The 21095-nt window shown below is 42.5% G+C and overlaps 1 protein-coding gene across 3 annotated transcripts in view; it reads right to left on the bottom strand.

Annotated features, from left to right (window-relative positions):
- Positions 1-18674: 18674 nt before the first annotated feature.
- atp2b2 (ATPase plasma membrane Ca2+ transporting 2) overlaps positions 18675-21095 on the bottom strand; it is a 399824-nt gene continuing 397403 nt past the window's right edge. For 2 of the 3 annotated variants that reach the window (XM_068051872.1, XM_068051871.1), the window contains one exon: positions 18675-20179. In XM_068051872.1, coding sequence (XP_067907973.1) covers positions 19868-20179 — 312 coding nt within the window. In that variant the 3' untranslated portion in view covers positions 18675-19867. The remainder of the gene's footprint in view (positions 20180-21095) is intronic. The other variant, XM_068051874.1, reaches the window with a different exon arrangement.

The following is a 21095-nucleotide window of genomic DNA, read 5'->3' on the forward strand; positions in this document are numbered from 1 at the left end:
GGCAGCATCAGTGGAGAGAGAAGCAGAGTTAACTTTCAGGTCTATGACCAACTTCACAGACCTGGAAGTTAACTCTGCTTCTCTCTCCACAGATGCTGCCTGACTTGCTGAGTTTCCCCAGCACTTTCAAATTTGCTGCCACATACTTACCCTGCCTTGTCCCAGTGTCCTGTGAAGTTGTGATCCTCTTCTTCCACTCAAGTGTAACAGTGCTGCTTGTAGGCGTGCTGCACCTGGGTGAATAATCTTAATTTTGCACATTCCAGGACGTGAGACTTAAATGTACCATAAAAGGCAAATACACAACAGAAATAAAACCATAATTGAAGAAGATTTACATACTATGGGCTTCTAATCATCTGACTCTGAAAAGCCGCAGACTAATATGCATTTGGAATCTGTATTCATTTCTCTGCTAACTGTTATGTGAAAAGACATGTAACTACAATTAAACTATCTTTGTAAAAAACAGGAAAATATGTTTATATTCTAGCTGCATTGCCAACTAGAAATATGACACCAATAAATATGATCAGCTGCTGCAGAAGCAGAGTGTTCGTGAACATGTGTCGACGTGTAACAGTTGAAAAACCATGACAACAGCACAGATTTTGCTCACTCGTCCTGCACTGGTTTTCAAACATGTGCAAGACAAACCTTGCAGCCAGAAGTTAGAGCAGTTAAACGGTGGAGTTACCTTTGCATTTAAAGGACCAGATGAAAAGCCGAGGATGGCAGAGGAATGGTCTAGGGTGGCCCCAGAGTTCAGTAAAGCTTCTCTGATCACTCTCCTCCATGCTGTGCGGGCGAGGCGAAGGCCCTTTTCCCCAGCGATGGTAAGAAGAGGCCCTCCCGCCTGACCAAAGCAGCCTGGCTGGAGATGGCAGAGAAGATGAGTAGCCATGGGGCCATCCGGTGTCAAAGGTTCAATGCCAGAAGAGGATGAACGATCACCCCCCACCCCCTCCCCCCAGCCAGCCGAGGCCCTCTAGGCTTCATGCGTACAGGGTATGACTGCCAAAGTCAGCCACAGCCAAAGGGCTATCATATCAGCAGCCTTCCTACAGCCAGGCTGCTAGCGCAGAAGTGGCACGGTATAGGAGCATCCACAAGCATTTCCAAAAAGCACCGTGACACAAACGGGTCTGCATGGGTGACACAACAATGTAGAAAGGCCAAAGTCAAAATCTTCTTCACTAACATGTGCATTGCTTTTACTGTGTGAATGAAGTGTGCCAGCATATACTGATCGTGGCTCCTCCCATTACATAATTGGCCTTGGAATAACATCATTGCTATGCCAGTATCACTCATGTGCATCTCCATGGATGCGGTAATATGGACAATGGCTCAGTATTCTGCTGCCAGTAATGGTGGTTGCAAAGATGTTGCAGATGTGAACTGCTGCACAACAGGTGAATGAGGGTGCTGTGTGGCATGCAGAGCCCCTGGTGGTTCCTATGGCGTGGAGAACCTTTGATCAATGAGGCGCTGCCGTGCATCCCTAGCTTGCTGCTCGCCCTGCATGCAGTGCCTGGATACTCTCTCTCCTCCCATGTGCCTTTCCTGCTGTAAATCCTCATTATCTGAGGATGAGTCCTGCTCATGTCTTTCCTCATCCTGCAAGGCCCTCCCCCCTTTTGAGTGTGTAGTTGTGTAGAGCACAGCAGACAGCAATGATGCGAGCTACCCTTTCTGGCTCGTACTGCAGGGCACCACCCAATCTAGCCAGGCAGGGGAATTGCTCTTGTATCTCTGTGGCTGGCATTGTATTGCTCTTCTGAGCAGTGGTGGGGTGTCTTACTGATGACAGGAGCCATGTATGCAAGGGGTCTCCAAGAAGCCACTCCTCCATCTGAACCAGTTCAGTGAACAGCAACGACAGCTGGGACTGGTGCAGGATGAAGGCATCATGGCAGCTGCCTGGAAAGCGGGCACAAATTTGCATGAATCGTTTCCAGTGATCACATACAAGCTGCACATTGATTGAGTGGAAGCCCTCACGGTTTACGTATTCAGCTGGTCGCCCGGCGGGAGCCTTGATAGTCACATGGGTGCAATCTATGAATCCCACGATGGAGCCAAAACTGGTGGTCCACAGGGTCTGGCTTTCAGGATCTGTTGTGAAGCGGATATAGTCACCAGCGCTTCAGAACAGGGCATCGGTGACCTCCCTGATGCAGCGGTGAACTGCTGACTGTGTGACCCCACAAAGGCCTTCGGTGGGCCCCTGAAATGAAGCAGGCGTAAGGATTGAGAACTGCTGTCACTTTGAGGGCCACAGGCATAGGATGTCCCCCGAAGCCCCTGGGCTGCAGATCACCATTCAGCAGGGCACAGAGATGTGTCACCACCTCTCTCGACATCTGCAGTCGCCTCTGACACTGGCGCTCTGACATCTGCAGGTATGTCATGCGGGACCTGTAGATGCACGGCAATCTGTAGTGGTGAGCTCTCCTTGGGTGCTGCTGCTCACGACCGGGTCCACTACGTGGACTGCAAATGCTGTTGGTTTTGCCTGCGGCGCATATGGATCCACTCAAGAAGTGCATCAATGAATACAGGGTGAACCATCCCCATCTTCAAGTTGCAATTCAACTCAATTCCTTCAATGCTTCGAAGGTTCCTGACAGGGCAGGGATTGATGATGAGTGGTATATCAGGTGCTTTCATGCAGCAGCTATGTGGCATGGCACGGCATTGCCTGAGTTAGCTCCCACTAAGAGTGGCACCGCATGACCACATATAGATTGAACAACCTGCATCGATTGGGCCACCAGACATATAAGCTTCACACGCCTACTGTCTCTGGCACTCTCTTCACATACAGGGTGACTCGAGTGCCATTCCTCCTTCACTGACTGAGGCAATCAATGATACAGAGCTGCCAACCGTTAAGGAGGGCAGAATCACAATGGCTGCCTACACATCTGTAGACAAGATGCCTGTAATCCCCTTTCCCTCCTCCCTTCCAGTATGCAGAGAGTGACCCCTGTAACCCTCCCCCGTCTCTCCTCCCTTCCAGTATGCAGAGTGAAACTCCTGTAATCCCCCCTCCCTTCCAGTATGCAGAGAGAGACCCCTGTAACCCCCCTCCCCATCCCTCCTCCCTTCCAGTATGCAGAGAGAGACACCTGTAACCCCCCCGTCTCTCCTCCCTTCCAGTATGCAGAGTGAAACTCCTGTAATCCCCCCTCCCTTCCAGTATGCAGAGAGAGACCCCTGTAACCCCCCTCCCCATCCCTCCTCCCTTCCAGTATGCAGAGAGAGACCCCTGTAACCCCCCCCGTCCCTCCTCCCTTCCAGTATGCAAAGTGAGACCCCTAAATATCTGGACTTACCTTTACTGGCGAAAACTTCTGCTTCTGATGACCCATCGGCTTTTCTGTTCAGGAACGGGACAGCACATGGCGGCCGCCCGTTCAACATAAAATGCGGAAGTGTGCATCGAGAGGCAGTGGGCTGCATAATCAGGAGAGGTAAGTACATTTTGAATATGGTAATTGGGGCGCGGCACCAAGGTCCCTCCACCCCCCGTAATATGCGGCGGGCCCTTCTCGATGTCAGGGGTTAAGGTGGACCTCTCCCCGCAGAATTTTACCGGCCCCCCGCCACAACCCGCGGCATCAAGGGACTGGTAAAATTCAGCCCAATGAGCACTTTGTATTGGTGTTTACTAAGCAGAATCTGACAAAATATAGGTAGAAGCAGAGAGAGTAGAGGCAACGGATTGGGTAAAAATTGAGAGGGAGGAGGTATTAAAAAGGCTGGCTCCGCTAAGGTTAGATAAGTCGCCTGGTCTGGATGGCTTGCATCCCAGCTTGCTAAAGGAGGTGGGGATGGAGATAACAGAAGGGCTTGCCATAATCTTCCAATCTCCCCTTGATACGGGGGGAGGTGCCAGAGGATTGGAGAGTGGCAAATGTGACACCCTTATTCAAGAAAGGGTGTAAGGACAGTCCTAGCAACTACAGAACACAGTTTAACATCAGTGGGTGGGGAAGGTTTTAGAAACAACAATCATGGGGAAAAAATCAACGGGCACTTGGAGAGGTTTGAGTTAATTAGGGAGCACAGATTTGTAAAAGGGAGATCATACTTGACTAATCTAATTGAATTTTCTGATGAGGTAACAGAGAAGGATGTTGGCTATATGGATTTTAATTAAGTATTTGATAAAGTACCACATAATAAGCTGGTTAATAAAATTGAGGCTCGTGGAACAGGAGGGTCAGTGTCCAATTGGACAGAAAACAGTGGGCTGGATTTTACAAGCTTGCCGCCGAGATTGGCGGCGAGCTTCAAAAATGGCGGTCCACCCGCACGGGCCGGATGCTGCAGAGCCGCTGCGATATTCAGCGCGGTGGCTCATTTAAATGGCCGGGGCGGACCACCCCCCGATGACGAGGAGGGGGTGGGCGGGCCGGAAATGGCGTCAGGTGCCGCTCCGCAGGCACCAACACCATTTTTAAAGGGCTCCAAGCCCAACATTACAATTTAACATTTTAAAGTGATAGTGCATTAACATTTATTTTGAAAAATTAAATACATGTTTCTCGCCCCTCTCCCACGCCCCCCAATAACCATAAACTCATACCTTGCCCTCTCCTCCCCAAAATACTTTTCCTCTGTACCTGACCTTCCCCACCACCCCCGCAAAGTTCACAAACTTTTAAATTCACTCCTTCTCACCATGTTCTACACCAATCATATTAGTTTGACCCCACCTCCTCCCCCCCCCCACACTGAAATATTTACCTGCTTCCCCCTTTCTACAGTGTCCCACAACAGATCTCCGAACGAGTATCCGAAGGCACAGGAGTGCCGGTCACAGCAGCAATATTACCCCGGAATGGACAGTAGGACTGGGTAAGTCATTATTTCATTTATTTTAATAAATTTGCCTATGTAAATTTGGTCCCATCGCCAAGCAGTGGGGGCAGGGGTGGGGGGGCTGCCAGGACGCCTTGCCACCACCAGCAATTTCGGGCCGGACCTTCTTGGTGCAAGGCCGGTGGCGGGCCTCTCCTGGATGCATTTTCTAGCCCCACCACGCACCCCCCCACCCCCGCCCCCCTGCCACGACCCCTGACGTCGGTGGGAGGGGAGGGGAGTTTAAAATCCACCCCAGTGAGTCGTGGTAAATGGTTGTTTTTCAGATTTGAGGATGGTAGACGGTGGTGTTCCCCAAGGGTAAGTGCTAGGACCAATGCTTTTTTTGCTATATATAAATGACTTGGATCTTGGAATGCAGAGTAGAATTTCAAAATTTGACAATGACACCAAAATTGGAGATGTGGCCAACAGTGAGGATGATATGAACTGCCTGCAACAGGACATAGATAGGCTAGCAGAATGGGCAGACAGGTGGAAGATTGAATTTAATACTGGCAAATGTGAGGTGATGCATTTTGGCAGAAGGAATAGGGTGAGGTAATGTATACTGAATGGCACAGTTCTAAAGAGTGTGCAGGAACAGAGGGACCTGGGGCATTGATATTTTGAAGGTGACAGGACAAATTGAGAGCGTGGTTAGCAAAGCATATGGGGGGGGCAAATTTTACACACCCCCCGACATTGGGGGTCACGGCAGGGGGCTGGAAATAACCTCAGGTAGAGGCCTGCCACGGACCTCGACGCTGGGAAGGCCTGGCTTGATATTGCCAGCGGTGGCAAGGCCTCATGGTGTTCCTCCCTGACGCTCAATGATGGCAACCAAATTTAAATATGCAAAATAATTTAAATAAAAGAATTAATTACCTTCTCGTCTCCGCCTTCTGTCCCACTGCGATATTGGCGCAGGTGGCTGACACTCCTGTGCCTTCGGAACCCCATCCGGGGATCCAAGGCGGAACATTTTTGGGGTTGGGGGAGCACATAAGTTTTTCAGTACGGGGGCGAGGGAACGGGGTCAAACTATTATCATTGTTTTGGGGATGATGGGAAGGGTTAGAGTTCAAAGTTTATATACTTGGAGGGGGAAAGGTTAGGTGGGCAGGGGAAGTATTTTGGTGAGGGAGAGGGCAAGTAATGCATTGCATGGTGCCTTGGAAGTATTTTTCTGTTGTTTAAAAACTAAAAGGGGGTCTGTGTACCTTTAAGATTGAGAGAAGCTTTTATATTCCCTGGGCTTAGTGTGTGCAAGCAGCAAGCCTGTGTGTCCTAGGCAACAGCAGGAGAGGTTAGGTCACATGCCATATTGTATCAATTGACTGTGTGTAAAGACAGGCTAGAACCAGTTTGATCTGCAGACAAGCAAAGCGTGCTCTCACTGAAGGAAGAATTTGTCTCTCACTCAGCAGAAAATCTACATTGGTATGCAGGCTGTGTTGAGCCAGAAGAGGGAAAAAAAAACCTGAAGGAATCTTTGCATTGTTAGAGGTATCAGGAGTGACTTTCTGTTGCCTTTTTGTGTTTCTGGGAATTCTGGAAGTCTCAGTATAGTTTCTACTGATAGACTGCCAATTTAAAAATCCAAATAGACCTGTTGCTATATTCCTTGTTGAAAGAACTGTGTGACACCTGCTGAAACTGAAGTGCTTTGAACACCTATCCATTAAAGACTGTATGTCAAATTAACCTGGAGACACTGAGTGGCATCTGACTATTCGACTCTAGGACACCTCACCGAACCGGGAACGTAAATCACCAGGACTTACAATCCAGCTATTTATTTATTCCTAAGAAACAGGTCTAATTTGAAACATCATTTTGAAACTGGTTAACCATTATTTTTTTAATGTATGTGTGTGTACATGAAGGTTAGGAGGAATAAGAAGTTATAAAGTCTTTTAGACATAAATTTATCTCAATAGTGTTTGAGATTTAGTTTATGAATAAATCATTCATTTGTTGCTGTTTAAAGATACCTGGTTCTGGGAGTTAATAAAATGTTTAATGTGGCTAATTTCCGGTAGGTGGGAAACTTTAATAATATGCTGTGACCTGTGGAGTAATGGGACTGAATTGACAATGCATTATTCCAGCCTCAGTTGTAACAATGGTTATTGTAGTGGGGGGGGGGGGTGGCAAAGGAGCAAATTAAATGTTTTTTGTAAGTTTTTGCAACCTCTTCCTTTAAATATTTAAATTTAATGGAAGGGCTCGAAGATCTTTAAAAATGGTGTCAGCACCTGTCATAAGGCTGCTGAAGCCATTGCCGGGGATGGACAGCCTACCCTCTCCATGTTATTGGGGTGGGTGGTCCACCCCAGCTATTTAAATGAGCCACCGCGCTATTCAGCATGGGCAGACCACCATTATTTACATCTGCCACCAATTATGGCGGTGACACCATAAATTCTATCCCGGGATCTTGGGCATCATAAACAGAGGTATTGAGTACAAAAGCAGGGAAGTCATGCTGAACCTTTAGTCAGCTCTGGTTAGACCCCAACTGGAGTATTGTGTGCAGTTCTGGTCACCTCTTTACAGAAAGGATGTAATTGCACGAGAAAGGGTACAGAGGAAATTTACGAGGATGTTGCCAGGACTGGAAAAATGCAGCTATGAGAAAAGATTGGATAGGCTGGGGTTGTTCTCCTTGGAACTCCTAAGGGGAGATCTGATTGAAATGTACAAAATTTTGAGTGGAGTGGAGGTGAAGGACCTATTTAACTTAGCAGGGAGGTCAGTGACTAGGGAGCATAGATTTAAAGTGGTAGAAAAATTAGAGGGGAGTTGAGGAAAGATTTTTTCAGCCCGAGGATGGTGGGGGTCTGGAACTCACTGCCTGAAAGGGTAGTTGAGGCAGAAACCCTCAACTCATTCAAAAGGAGTCTGGATATGCACCTTAAGTGCTGTAAGCTGCAGGGCTACGGACCAAATGCTGGAAGGTGGGATTGGAATGGATGGATCATTTTTCAGCCGGCACAGACACGATGGGTCACCACACTCTCGACAGGGTGCAGAGGAGATTTACCAGAATGGTTCCAGGGATGGAGGATTCTATTTACAAGTTTATGTTGTAAAAGCAGGGGTTGTTCTCCTTGGAGCAAAGGACATTGAGGGGAGATCTGATAGAGGTGTGTAAGATTATTACAGGCTTGGATGAGGTAGACAAGGAAAAGCTGGTCCCATTAACTAATGGTACAAGGACTAGGGAACACAGATTGAAAGTTTTGAGCAAGAGATACAAGCAGAATGTGAGGAAGAACATTTTTAACGCAGTGAGTGGTAATGACCTGGAACTCGCTGCCCACGAGGGTGGTGGAAGTGAAGCCAATCATTTCAAAAGGAAATTGAAAGAAACAAACTTGTAGGGCCACAGGGATCGAGCGGGGGAGTGAGACTGACTGGTTTGCTCCGCAGAGAGCCAGCATGTACTCGATGGACTGAATGGCCTTCATCTGTGCTGTTTATGACTCTATGTAAAAGGGTGGAATTCCTAAAGGTCTGCAAGCAGGTACTTAGTTTTGCAACATGTAAGAATTTTAAAGGTGAATTAATAAAATGAAGGACCCAGAAATAAATGAATCAAATACTAATGCAGGTTATGGATGTTAACAGAATATCAAAACTGAGCTGTAACTTATTCAGTGATTGACTGTTCCTTTTTTTAATGTAATTTTTCTTCCAGTAAGTTATCCCTAAGCCTGCCTGGTCTTGACATCGTACCCCTGCTGTACATACTTTGGAACTTTTTAATGAGACAGCACAGAGGAGACCATTTGGTCCATCGTACCTGCGCCAACTCTGAAATTAGTCCCAATCTCCTGCTAACAATACATTTAGTTCCACTCCCTCACTCTTTCCCCACAGCCAAGCAAAATTTTCCTGTTTAAGTATTTGTCCAATTCCCTTTTGAAAATGATTATTGTACCTTCTTCCACCATCCTTTTAGGCAGTGCATTCCTGATCGCAACTCACTGCGTAATTTGTTTTGTTTTGTGTTGCCTTTCTTCCTTTGCTCATTACTTTAAATCCCTGTCCTCTGTTTACTGACCCTGCTGCCACTGGAAACAGTTTCTCCTTATTTACTCTATCAAAACCCTTCATGATTTTGAATACCTCAATCAAATCTCTCCTCTTCCCTAAGGAGAACAACCCAATTTCTCTATTCTCTCCACATAACAGAAATCTTTCATCCCTGATACCATTCTAGTAAATCCCCTCTGCACCCTCTTTGAGGCTTTGACATCATTCTTACAGTGTGGTGCTCATTATTGTGTATCGAAAAGAGCTGTGGCCCAACACCAACACCTAGGAGATACCACTGCACACTAGCCTCAAGTCTGAAAAACACCACAACTCTCTGCTTTCTGTCCCTTCGGTTATTTCATATCCATGCAGCAAATGCCCCTTTAATCTGATGGGCATCAAGTTTGCTAACAAACCTATTATGTGGTACTTTATCAAATACCTTTTGAAAGTCCATATACACGCCATTAACAGCATTACCCTCATTATCCCTCTCTGTTAGTTCATCAGAGAACTCATTTACGTTAGTCAAACACGATTTGCCTTAATAAATCCATGCTGGCTTTCATTTATTAATCCATATTTTTCCAAGTGCCAATTAATTTTGTTTCTCCACAATCAACGTTAGACTGACCTGCCTGTAATTGCCAGGTTTATTCTTCTGCCCTTTTTTGAACAGGGGTGTAAAATTTGCAATTTTCCAGTCATCAGACACCACTCCTATATCTAAGAAGGAGTGGAAGATTATGACCAGAGCCTCCACAATTTCCACCCCTACTTCCCTCAGATGCACCTTCCCCAGACTGGGTGACTTCCCCACTTTTGGTGCTGCCAACCTTTTAGTACGTCCTCTTTATCTATTTTTATCCTATCCAATCTCTCTACCTCCTCCATTACTGTGACATTGCATCTGTCTTCTCTAAAGGAGAGGATGCTGCCAAAGTACTCATTTGTGCCTCAGCCATGCCTTCTGCCTCCACAAGATGATCATTTTTGGTCTCTAATTGACCCCTTTGAACACCCTTTTACTATTTATATATTTCTGCAAGACTTTTGAGTTCCCCTTTATGTTGCCTGCTAATCTATTCCCATACATTCTCTTTGACTTTCTTACTCCTTTTTTCAGTCCCCTCTGTACTTTTTGTATTTAGCTTGGTTCCCTACTGAATGGTATCCTTCCTTCTACAAAAGATGATGGACTAAATTATGAACTTGGCATTTATCATAAGCCTCCTTTCTCTGTTTCATGTTACTCTCTCTATCTTTAATATGCCCTTCCTTCCCCCTCATGGGAACATTCTAATCTGTACCCCAACTATCTCTTCTTTGAAGGCCTCCCATTGCTTATCTACTGTTTTACCTGCCAATCTTTAATTTCAATCCACCTGGGCCAGATCCCTTTTCAACGCGCTGAAATTGGTGCTTCTCCAGTTGAGTATTTTCACTTTTGATTATTCCTTGTCCTTTTCCGTAACTACTCTAAACTTGAAGATACTGTTATGACTGTTTCCCAAATGCTGTCCCACTGAAACATGCTCCACTTGCACCACTTTGTTTCCCAGAACTAGATCCAACGTTGCCTCCTTCCTTGTTGGGCTGAAAACATACTGATGAAGAACGATTTCCTTAGGGAAGAGAAGGTTGAGAGAAGATTTGATAAAGGTATTCAAAATCATGATGGGTCTAGACTGAGTAGAGAGAAACTGTTGCCATTGGTGAAAGGATCAAGAACCAGAGGATGCAGATTCGAGGTGATTGGCAAAAGAATAAAAGGCAACTTGAGGAAAAACGTTTTTATGTAGTGATTGGTTATGGTCTGGAATGCACTGTCTGAAAGGGTGGTGCAGGTCAAGATTTATACAGGTCAGCAGACTTGACTTCTGGACTGTTTTTATTTTCAATTTGAACTGTTACAAAAGACAGTTGGTTTTTGCCTGACAAAAGACGACCAAGCTCTCTCTCTCTTGAAAAGAAATCCTGCATAGAGTGTGCCAGTTTCCTATTTCCAACTGTACTTGAAGAAATCCTGCATATCAAATGTGTGGGAACTGAAACCTTGTTGTCTCATTTCTGCTGTAAGACCTATCTGAAGCCTTTGTAGCTGCATTTCTTGGAAAGCCTACCCAAACTGATCTTCAACATTGCCTAGGAAGAACTGTTCTAGGAAGATCCCAGTGACAGCATCTATACACATTGGGGACGCCAAACCAAAACCAAGGACAAGTATTCCACCTAAGTTTTTTTTGTGTTCTTTGTAACAGTGCTATAAATAAAAATCCCTTTTATTTTTCCGGGTTAACTGTTGTGTGTGTGTGTGTGTGTGTGTGTGTGTGTGTGTGTGTGTGTGTGTGGCTAAGATAAATAGGGGGATTTAATATTTCAATTTGTGTGTGTATGTTTTACTTCATTATTGGTTAAGACTGGTTTTACAATAAACTGATCATTTTGTTGTTTATTAAAGAAATCTGGTTTATTCTGGGAAAAATAGAGTATATGATTGACCGTATCAGTAAGTGGGAAAATTTAAATATATGTTGTGACCTGTTAAGAAGTGGGACTAGAATAACTAGCCTCAGACGTAGCAACATTAAAGGTGCTATGTAAATATAAGTTGATATTGTTGTATGTTTTCAGTCCAATGAGGAAGGAGGCAATGTTGGATCTAGTTTGATCATGACCTGAGACCCAAACATAAACCTTAAAAAAAATTATATATATATATTGTTACAGCCAGGTGATTACGGGTCACAGGCTCCCCTCTTGCACCACTTCTTATTTGACCGTAACAGGATTTATTCATTTTTAAACACTGGTTGTACTTACCACCTCAGTGAGTGTATTACATTTTACCTTTAATGTGATTGTGAAAGAACCAATCGGACAGGTTTTCTTGAGTCTAAACAAGAAAGAGGTGAGTTTATTATACTTAATAATTTAAACCCAATCTAAAAAAACTAAAAAAAAAGTTACATATTCACGCACACATTCACATGGGAATCACACACACACAAATAGATTACAGAGTGAAAAGTAAATTTTGTGGTTGGATTAGAGTCCTGAATAAAAGGAAATTAAATACAGTCTGTCAGGTTGGATGATTCGGTGGTCTTCTGGATGAAGTTGTATTCTTGAAGACTTTGGCTGGTCAAAGTGCAATTTGTGGCTGGCCCGCTTGGCTCAGGGCTCTCTCGGAGGCAGACTTGTAGGTGGCTCTCTTCCCTGGTCTCTGTCTGTAGCAATCTGTAGGCTTGGAGGGTCCACAGTTGCAGATGATTTTCCAACTTGTGGTGTTATCTGGAGCGAGAGGCACACAGCCTTTCTGCTGCTGCACAGTCTGATTTACAGGCTTGACTCTGTTTATTCAAGGAAACTCCCAGCTTTCACAGAGATGGAGAGACAGTCTCAGGATAGTCTCTGGAACCTTCTAATGAGATTCAACATTTGGAATTGGCTCCCCAGGCCCCAGGATGCCAATATTTACACTTGGAGGGGTTTGCTCTTTCAAGGTCAAGGTGTTAGGATTGCTGTGAATGCCATGCTAATGAAGCAATCTTAGGTAATTCAATCACTTAGAGCAAGCCATTGTTCTGGGTCCATGCTCCTTAGACCTCTGTCACCTTTGGAATGTGAAAAGCTGTTTCAGATACAATTGTGGTGGCCATCTTGGCTGCCTTTTTTAAAGTTAACTGCAAGATTTTTTCCATTAAAAGTTTAATTTAAGTTTCCAACCGATGAATTAATATTCCTTATTTGGCATATTGTTTTTTTTTGACATGCACATTTAAATGCAGCCCCCTCACAAAGGGAGCCACTCTGGGCAGTTACCTTTTTCTGAGGAGCCCTTACACCCTGGCCTTTAGTGATTGAGCATCTGAGGTACAGTGGTGTGGGTGCTTATCAGTCAAATGATAATTAATTCGGTGCGGACACGATGGACCGAATGGCCTCCTTCTGCACTGTAATGATTCTGTGATTCCGTGAAGGGAGCTCCCTTGACCTAGGAACAGGAGTAGGCTATCTCGCCCCTTGAGTCTGTTCCACCATTCAATGAGATCATGGCTGGTCTGCGACCTGATTCCATATACTTGCCTTTTCCCCATATCCCTTAATAACTTAGGTGAACAAAACACTATCAATCTCAGATTTAAAATTAACAAATGATCTAGCATCAATTTCTCTTTGCGGAAGAGTGTTCCAAACTTCTACCACCCTTTTCATGTAGAAGTACTTCCTAATTTCACTCCTGAAAGGTCTGGCTCTAATTTTTAAACAAGGCCCCCTAATTCTAGACTTCCTATCCAGCAGAAATAGTTTCTATCCATTTCCCTTACTAGCATGACAACTTTGATTAAAGCACCAATTAATCTTCTAAATTTCAGGGAATACAACCCTAGTTTGTGTAACCTCTGCTCGTTAACCCTTGGAGTCCAGGTATCATTCTGGTAAAGCCAAGCTGCACTACCCTCAAGGACAATATTTACTTCCTAATGTGTGGTCCCCAGAACTGCTCACAGTACTCCAGGTGTGGTCTAACCAGGAATTTGTCTCACTGAACACAACCCCATAAACATTAGCAGGTCAGCAGCAGTTTTGTGTGGGTTCTTCCGGGCCCTTATGCTGGTGGCATTCTGTCCCTTAACTGATTTTCAGGGCTGTGGATTAGATTTTCACTCATTCATAGTCGGTGGCGATCAATCAAGTTCTATACTACAGTAAGCTCTGAAGTCTAAAAATGTGTCCATGATATTGGAAACATTGCTGTTTATTCAACCTAGAAATTGATCGGCAGTCAATCACTAAAATTTAGAGCAGTAGTAAAATAAACTGAATGTTCTGAATCTGATAAAATGCAGTTTAATTGCTTATTCACAGCAGATGCATGATCAATAACAATGTTGCTCAGAGACAAAATCAATTTGTAATTGCAAGAGTGTTACGCTGAGAAAGCTCTGTTAATTGCACGCATTAATGTTTAAATATTTAACACTTCTGTAATTTTTTATAAATTAAGATTTTAATACACAGAAAACAATCTAGTCTTTGTGAAATTTTGCTACAGCACTCCCAGCAACCTACAGAAAGTTACTGATGTGTGTTTCAGCATTTTAAGTCCTCAGTTGGAAATATTCTGAGGTTGTTCATTTCTTGGAAACAGTGAGTAAAAAATACAGTTTGTAAAGGTTTTTACATACAGCAACAGTCGTTTCTAATAATTCATTATTCATATAATTAATATGGCATATTTACCTTAATAAAATATATTTCCATGTCCTCAAAGAAGTATGTTTGTCAAAAAATGTTTGTAGACTTAAAAATGTTAGCATGATAAAACGATTCACTGAAAAGTGACTACAGGATATTTAAAGAAAGAATTGCAATACTATAGGCCTTTGACATCCCTAGATGTCCCAAAGACCTTCATGGTATCAAAGTATTTTAAAAGTGTAATCACTGCTGTTATGTACGCAACTAATTTGTATATAACAATCAACAAAAAAAAAGACCAGATAAGCTGTTTAGAAGGGTATAAGTTGGCCACGATAGCAGGAGAACTCCTCTACTCTTCAAATAGTGACGAATCTTTATGTCCACTGAAAGACAATACCTGCAACAATGTAGTACTCCCTTCGTGCTGCACGGAAGTGTCAGCTTTGTTACGTACCTTGGAGGTACTGACTTAGAAGGTAGAGTTCTGCCGCTGAGCCAAGACTAACACTTTTTAATTTTTTTAAAAGAACTTCACTACAATTTATGTTGTAAATTTTTCACATTGGCTTTATACAGTTGAAGAAGCAAGCAAGCTGTGGCCTTCTCCATGATGTCCAAAAGCAGCGTCACTCTACTCTGACAGCCGTCTTGAGAGCTAACAAAAAGCACTGCAAGTACCTCTTAATGAATTAGTGATAACCATCGCTTTGACTGGAACCTGAAAACAAGCATCAGCTGTAATATTTATTCTTGAAGTTCTGCTTAACATGATGATGGGCCATACATTTGCCCGTGGTATGGAAATGATCACATCTGTTTAGTCACATTGCATAGGGTGCTGCAAGACACGTTAGCATGATGGCACTGCCCTTTAAACTGATTCTGCTTTTCTTTTTTATTCCTCAAGTACAAAGGAACAAGTTGACTCTCTTACAAATAGTGCAAAATCTGTGCAGTTCATAGCAAGTTTTGTGATCAAATATGTATGGGAATGGTGTTACTGTTTAAGGTTAAATATGGGATTAAAAATAGGCATTTGTAAAATTAAAATCAAAAGTCCATTTGCGAAAGAGTAAATTTACAGCTTTAATCTATTTTTAATTCAAAACAATTTCCATTCTGATAGCCCATGAAGCTACAGGACCAATTATTTTCAAACAGTGACTGACTGAACACATTCGGCAATTTCCTGAACAAGTGATAAGCTGAGATATGCAGAATCCTCAAAATAATACAGCTCAACTCATAAATATAAGGTTATGTTCAAAAATGTACGCTGTCTGCACTGTTGTTATAATCACAGTAGAATAACTGATCAGTAAGACATACTTGGGTTTGTTTATACACAAAATAAATGTCATTTCTACTTAAATTATAAGCTCACTTCAACTGGTGGAAGTGAAAATGTTTATTCCTTTTTCGATAGTCTGATTGAAAGATGAACCGTTGAGGCATCAGAACGCTTAACCCAAGCCTGAAGATAATGGCAATCATTGGTAATTGGTCCATAGAAAATGTTGCTGATTGTCACCTCCCTATCAGCCCACTTACACCTGTAAATGGGGCAGTAGCGAGTTTAAAATTGTAAGAAATAAAACACCGATTTAGCACAGAAGGTCCAGCCTTTCTGATTTTTGGCTGGATCCCTACCAAGGCTAATGAATATATTTCAATGGGGGGTGGGGGGGGGGGGGGCGGTCAGATGACGCAGTTAAGACCACAATGTGATTTTCATGTTAATTAGCACTGCCACCATTATTTCCTTAACACAGCCACAAATCATGGATGCTACAGGTCAGGAGGAGGCCATTTTCAGCATAACTTAAAGTGGTCATTAGCTGCAGCAATGGAAAGCTGGAGGCAGATCCTGTTGGCACTCATTTTCTCTTGATTCTTTGGGAATTTAGAGCATTTTAGCTTCCTTAACTTCAATTCCTTGTTGCTTGATGGGCACTTCAAATTTCAACTCCAAAATACGATACTCCCTTGACCCCGCTTCCTCCTCACTCTTTCCTGCCTCCTCTTTAAGAAGCTGCTGCAAACCTCACCAGATTCACCACTCCCAACTGGCGAGCTGCCTTATAAACAAAGCTATTAGTACTGGTAGATTACCTCTTCAATATTAATGATGTCTGACCATGAAGATCAATTGGGCCTCAAGCCAAAATTATTGGGCAGGAGGAGTGGATGTTTACACTGGAAACAAAACACAACCCTCCAACCCTTTGATTTGTTTCAAGCGAAGCTGACCTGATAAGGCAATTTCACAACTGAGTTATCCAAAATTGTTAAAAGGGTGTCACAGAATTACTATGCCTGTGGAAAACGGTTTTCATTTCTACTGTTAATTGCTAAAACAAGGGTGAAATTTTAACCTCCAAAAACAGGTGAGTTTTGGTCGGGTAAGATGTGAAAATTTAAAAATCTCAAACCCGGCTCCAACCAGCCCACTTCCACTTGTGACAGAGGCTGAATGGGGAGCAGGCGACCAATGCCCATTCCCAGGAGGCGGTTTGCTCAGTTAAATATTTTAATAGGGCTGCAAACCTCACATTTATCCTATCTTCCAGGTTGAACCCAGCAGCCTGCATTGTGGTAAAGGTAAGTGCCTTTGCAGAACTGCTTGTGGGCCAGGAAGAGCAGGAGTGCTTCCCCCAGCCTACAAAGCTTACCTTTCCCTGCCATCGGACCCCACTCCTCCCCACTCTGGGGATTGAGCTCCCACAAATCCAACCCACCCCGTGTACTCCCCCCACTGAACAACCACCGCCCCCATCCAAGATCCAACTACCCACCCCATCCTGCTAACCCAGCTGCAGGCTCCCGACCTGCTCCTGGGCCTGAGGCTTCCTCCAGAGTGTTTCTCGCCTGACAAAGTGCCAAGTACGTCAGTTTTCCTGGTTTGCCGAGAAAAACTCCTCCTCCCCTCGGAAATCCTGCCCCATTCAATGCTAGGGCTAAATATTTTAAAGCCAATTGCCCCACAACAATGCAGGTGTCAGCTAGCCACAAGCTGTCATAATTCCTCTTATTGCCTGAGTTGTTGGCTTACCAATGGAACTCCTGCCATTTAAACCTGGTTTATGACAGAATTCAAATATGAAATCATTAAAGTGTGATGTACATGCTTTCTCATTGCATCATCATACTGCTTCTTCAAAAATATGTATTTTGACAATCTCTTAAATTTGAACACTGTATATGATTGCACTTACCTTCTGGGTAATAAGAACAGGAAGGTAAAATGCATTTCTTCCTTCTATGTTGTAAATGTCTATGGAGCTTGAATAGCTTCAGATAATGTCAACACAGGGCCCTTTTGTAATATTTATCAGCAGCACTGGAACAGTTAATTCCCCAATTAGGTTCACAAAGCTAGTTATGATACTCACCCCATATTTGAAGAGAAGACACAAAGCAAGGATGGTGACGTGAAGCCATGTATGATTCATGCTGCTCTGTGAATTTATTAATTTTTTTTTGTTTTGCTTTCACTTGCGCTCCTGCCATGAAATAATCTAATCATTTGACAGTCAGCAGTAGGAGCCAGTTCATGGTTTTCAAACTATAAAATAATTTACATCACATGGTTTACTGACTTCTTAAACCACAAACATTCCAGCAACACATTTGTAAGAATATGAGAATAACAATCAGAAAGCGTAACCTTTTTGCATAGTATTAAATGAACATAGACATTTAGTTCTTTATTTACAATTATTGTCTGGGTAAAAAATTCATAAAAACAGATGGATGAACACGTCATTGCCCAGACAGGGCCAAATTGCCAAATATACTGCAGCAATTTATTATTATTATTATTTTCACAAAACTCATGCTGATAAATACATTATGTAGAAGCAAGCATATTTGCATTGCAGAATGACCTTGATAAATTGATCCTTTAAATTCCCTCATTTTAGGCTGACCTGCACTAAACAGATGCCAAAAGAAACAAAACTCTCTGCAGCTCATGAAGAAATATGTGACTTGTAGTTGTGACTGGCTGGAATTGCATCTAATTTGATTTTAAACAAAAACTACGTCACACATACATGCCCACAGAAGCCCAGATTTATATCATCTTACTTTAAATGTATCTTACTTTAAATGTGTTAATTATATACACAGGATTTACTGGCAAATTCAGAGATGCCTCACTCAGAACTGCAGGCACATTCCTCTTTAGCAGGGCACAGACAGTTCTTAAAAGTTTAATCTTTCCAACTGGACCTTCTATAGGTCACAGAATCAAAGTGGAATTTAAAAAAAAGATTTTTCTCTGTCCGTGATGCAAAGATTGTTCCATGCTCATTGCTTCATAGACACTTAGCCCCAATACCTCGAATATAAAATACATAGGGTTGTTACTGTCTTGAAGCACTTCTGTCTCACCTTGTGACAAGCTTTTCATGGCTTCCCCTTAGGCAAGCACAGTAAGTAGATTTAAACAATACTGCTGAAATGCTACAATGTATTTAGTACGTGTCTGCAGGAAGACAAGCTTGATAAAACCACACAAAGCACACCTAAATAGATCTCAGGAAGTTTCATTCATATTTGGAGAGTGCAGAATATGAAGACTGTTTAAAAAAAAAATGAAAAAAAAACAAAGCAACCCAGATTTATTCCTAAAACTTGACAGCCCTCAAGCTGTAATTTGAAAAAATTCAATAAGCCACTAAAGGAAAAAAAATCAACACAATATCACAAGATTTCAACACTACTTTGATTTTCTTTTCCTCATATAGACAAAGCCAAATATAACTTATTTTGCAATCAGCTCTAATAAACCCATCACAAGCTTGGATAGTTACAGTTATTTTGAAACATCTTATTTTAACAAGCAGGTGTTTATATATAGCGGACAGTTCAATCAAATTACATTTCAAATTGGCCTTTGTGAGTCTGAGAAAGACCAAAATAAAATTCAAGCATTTATTTGAGAAGAAAAAAAATCCAGAGGACTTTTGTATTTAAAGATATACTCTAGGAAATAAAGGAAGCCATGCTGCATTTTGTGTCCACGATCAATTAACATTAGGATACCACTGAAACAATATTTCCCTGTTATATTTTGGCTTCTTTGTTTCTGCTAGCAATATCTACAATATTGAACAAAAAGGCAGGCAAATTCAGTACACGGTTGTAATGAAACATCTAGAATTCAATATTACAGAAATACTCGACAAGAAGAGCTGCTTGTACTATGTCAGCAGAACCTATACCCTACAAATAAACAAAGTTATCTACAGGTTTTGTAAACAAATTACATTCTCTTCAGGACATAAATAAGGTAAAGTCATTAAGAGCCATTAAGCAGAAAGAAGGCAACATGCCAAGAAACAAAGAAGATAAACTTTGTAGGTATTTAATAAATGCTTATAAAGTTCCTCTGTTCAATTGGTGCAATTCTACTGTGCAAGTTGAGCATTGCAACTTCAATTTTTAAAGTTTTTTTCTTAATTTAAATTATACAATTAAGTCCATGCCGCACAAGCATTTCAAAAGTCACATCAGTGGATTGGATAAATTGCCTTAGATGCACTCAGTTGTGGTCCTTCCAGTGAAATTTGGGAAATGTACATTCATGCAGGATTTCTAACTTGAGGAGGGTCAGCCAAACACGAAATCACCCTTCCAGCAGTTTCCCTTCTTGCTACAGAGCATAGAAGAGCACGATCAGAACAGTTTATCAGCCAGCAGGTATTTTGTTCTGTTTTTGCACAGAAATGGTCAGCTAGAGTGATGTTTCCAGGCTATGTAGAGGGCTCCCTGGACTAGAAGAGGTAGCTGATTTGCTTGTGTCAGTTGTAAGATTAATTCCACTATCAATAGCATTGTTGTTCTTGTTGGGGGATGAGGGTGGACTGGAGTTTTGCTTAAGGGCAGCGTCTTCTTCTATGTCAGTGTCATCGATAAGAGGGATGTGTGGCTGTGAGTCATCTATCCTAAACTCAGGATGAGTCATGAAGTTGTGAATGGAGGATCTCGACTCTGGTTTCTCTAATCCTTCATAGAGAGAGCTACGGAATGCCTTCACGACGCGAATCTGTAATAGAAAAAGAAAGGTCAAAAGTAAAAAGTTGGCTCCAGTGATGGCTACATAGGGGAATTCTAAAAACAATGAAGAGGCAGAATTTGTTTAAGGCAGTGCGGTGAGCTGAAGTCCACAGTCACTAGGACTTTATAAGCATACACAAGTGACTCAGTTTCGTGCATAGTAGGGTCGGTGAGAACTGCAATAAAACTGGAAAAAAGGCAATTGTAGAACTCATGGAAAGCACTGGTTAAATAAGCAAAGATCCAATGTGTGTAACCTAGTAAAAGCCACGTTATGTTATTACTTAAAAATTTATTGCAATGTATATCCATGCATGAGAAAAAGTCTTGCAGTAGGTAGAAGGGTAAAAAGTGAAAAGTAGATTTATTTACATCTTATTTTTAAAATATATATTTACATATTCAGTATGACCAACATATAAAAACATAGACTACATGGTTACACAATTAAAGTAACAGCTCATTAGAAGATGAACACTGAACAGAATGAGGGGAGCTGACAACAGGAAAATGGGAGATGAAATCACATTTTGCTGATGTAGATGGAGCAGCCAGGAAGCATGTCGTTAGACTCGCTAGAAATACAAATCATGCCACAGAACAAAGACACATGTAGGTGGAAAAAATCTGGCACATAGAGACGCCATATTCAGAAGCCTGGTTAATGTGAAACACTAACAAGCATAATCCCATGCACAATGGGGTAAACATTCGAGTATAGGCCCAGTGTTCTATCTCTGATCTCCATTAGGCCATTTTTGGACTTTTGTTCATGCTCTTAATGTTTCTCAAAACAATCCTTCCTTATCCCAGTCAATTCCAAAAAGATAAAGACTATCTTGTAATATGTTAATTTAACAGTCTGGAAACAATGCCTGGCTGTACAGTAGGATGGTTTCAATTGA

Source organism: Heterodontus francisci, chromosome 19 (assembly GCF_036365525.1).
Source record: "Heterodontus francisci isolate sHetFra1 chromosome 19, sHetFra1.hap1, whole genome shotgun sequence".
Taxonomy (NCBI): domain Eukaryota; kingdom Metazoa; phylum Chordata; class Chondrichthyes; order Heterodontiformes; family Heterodontidae; genus Heterodontus; species Heterodontus francisci.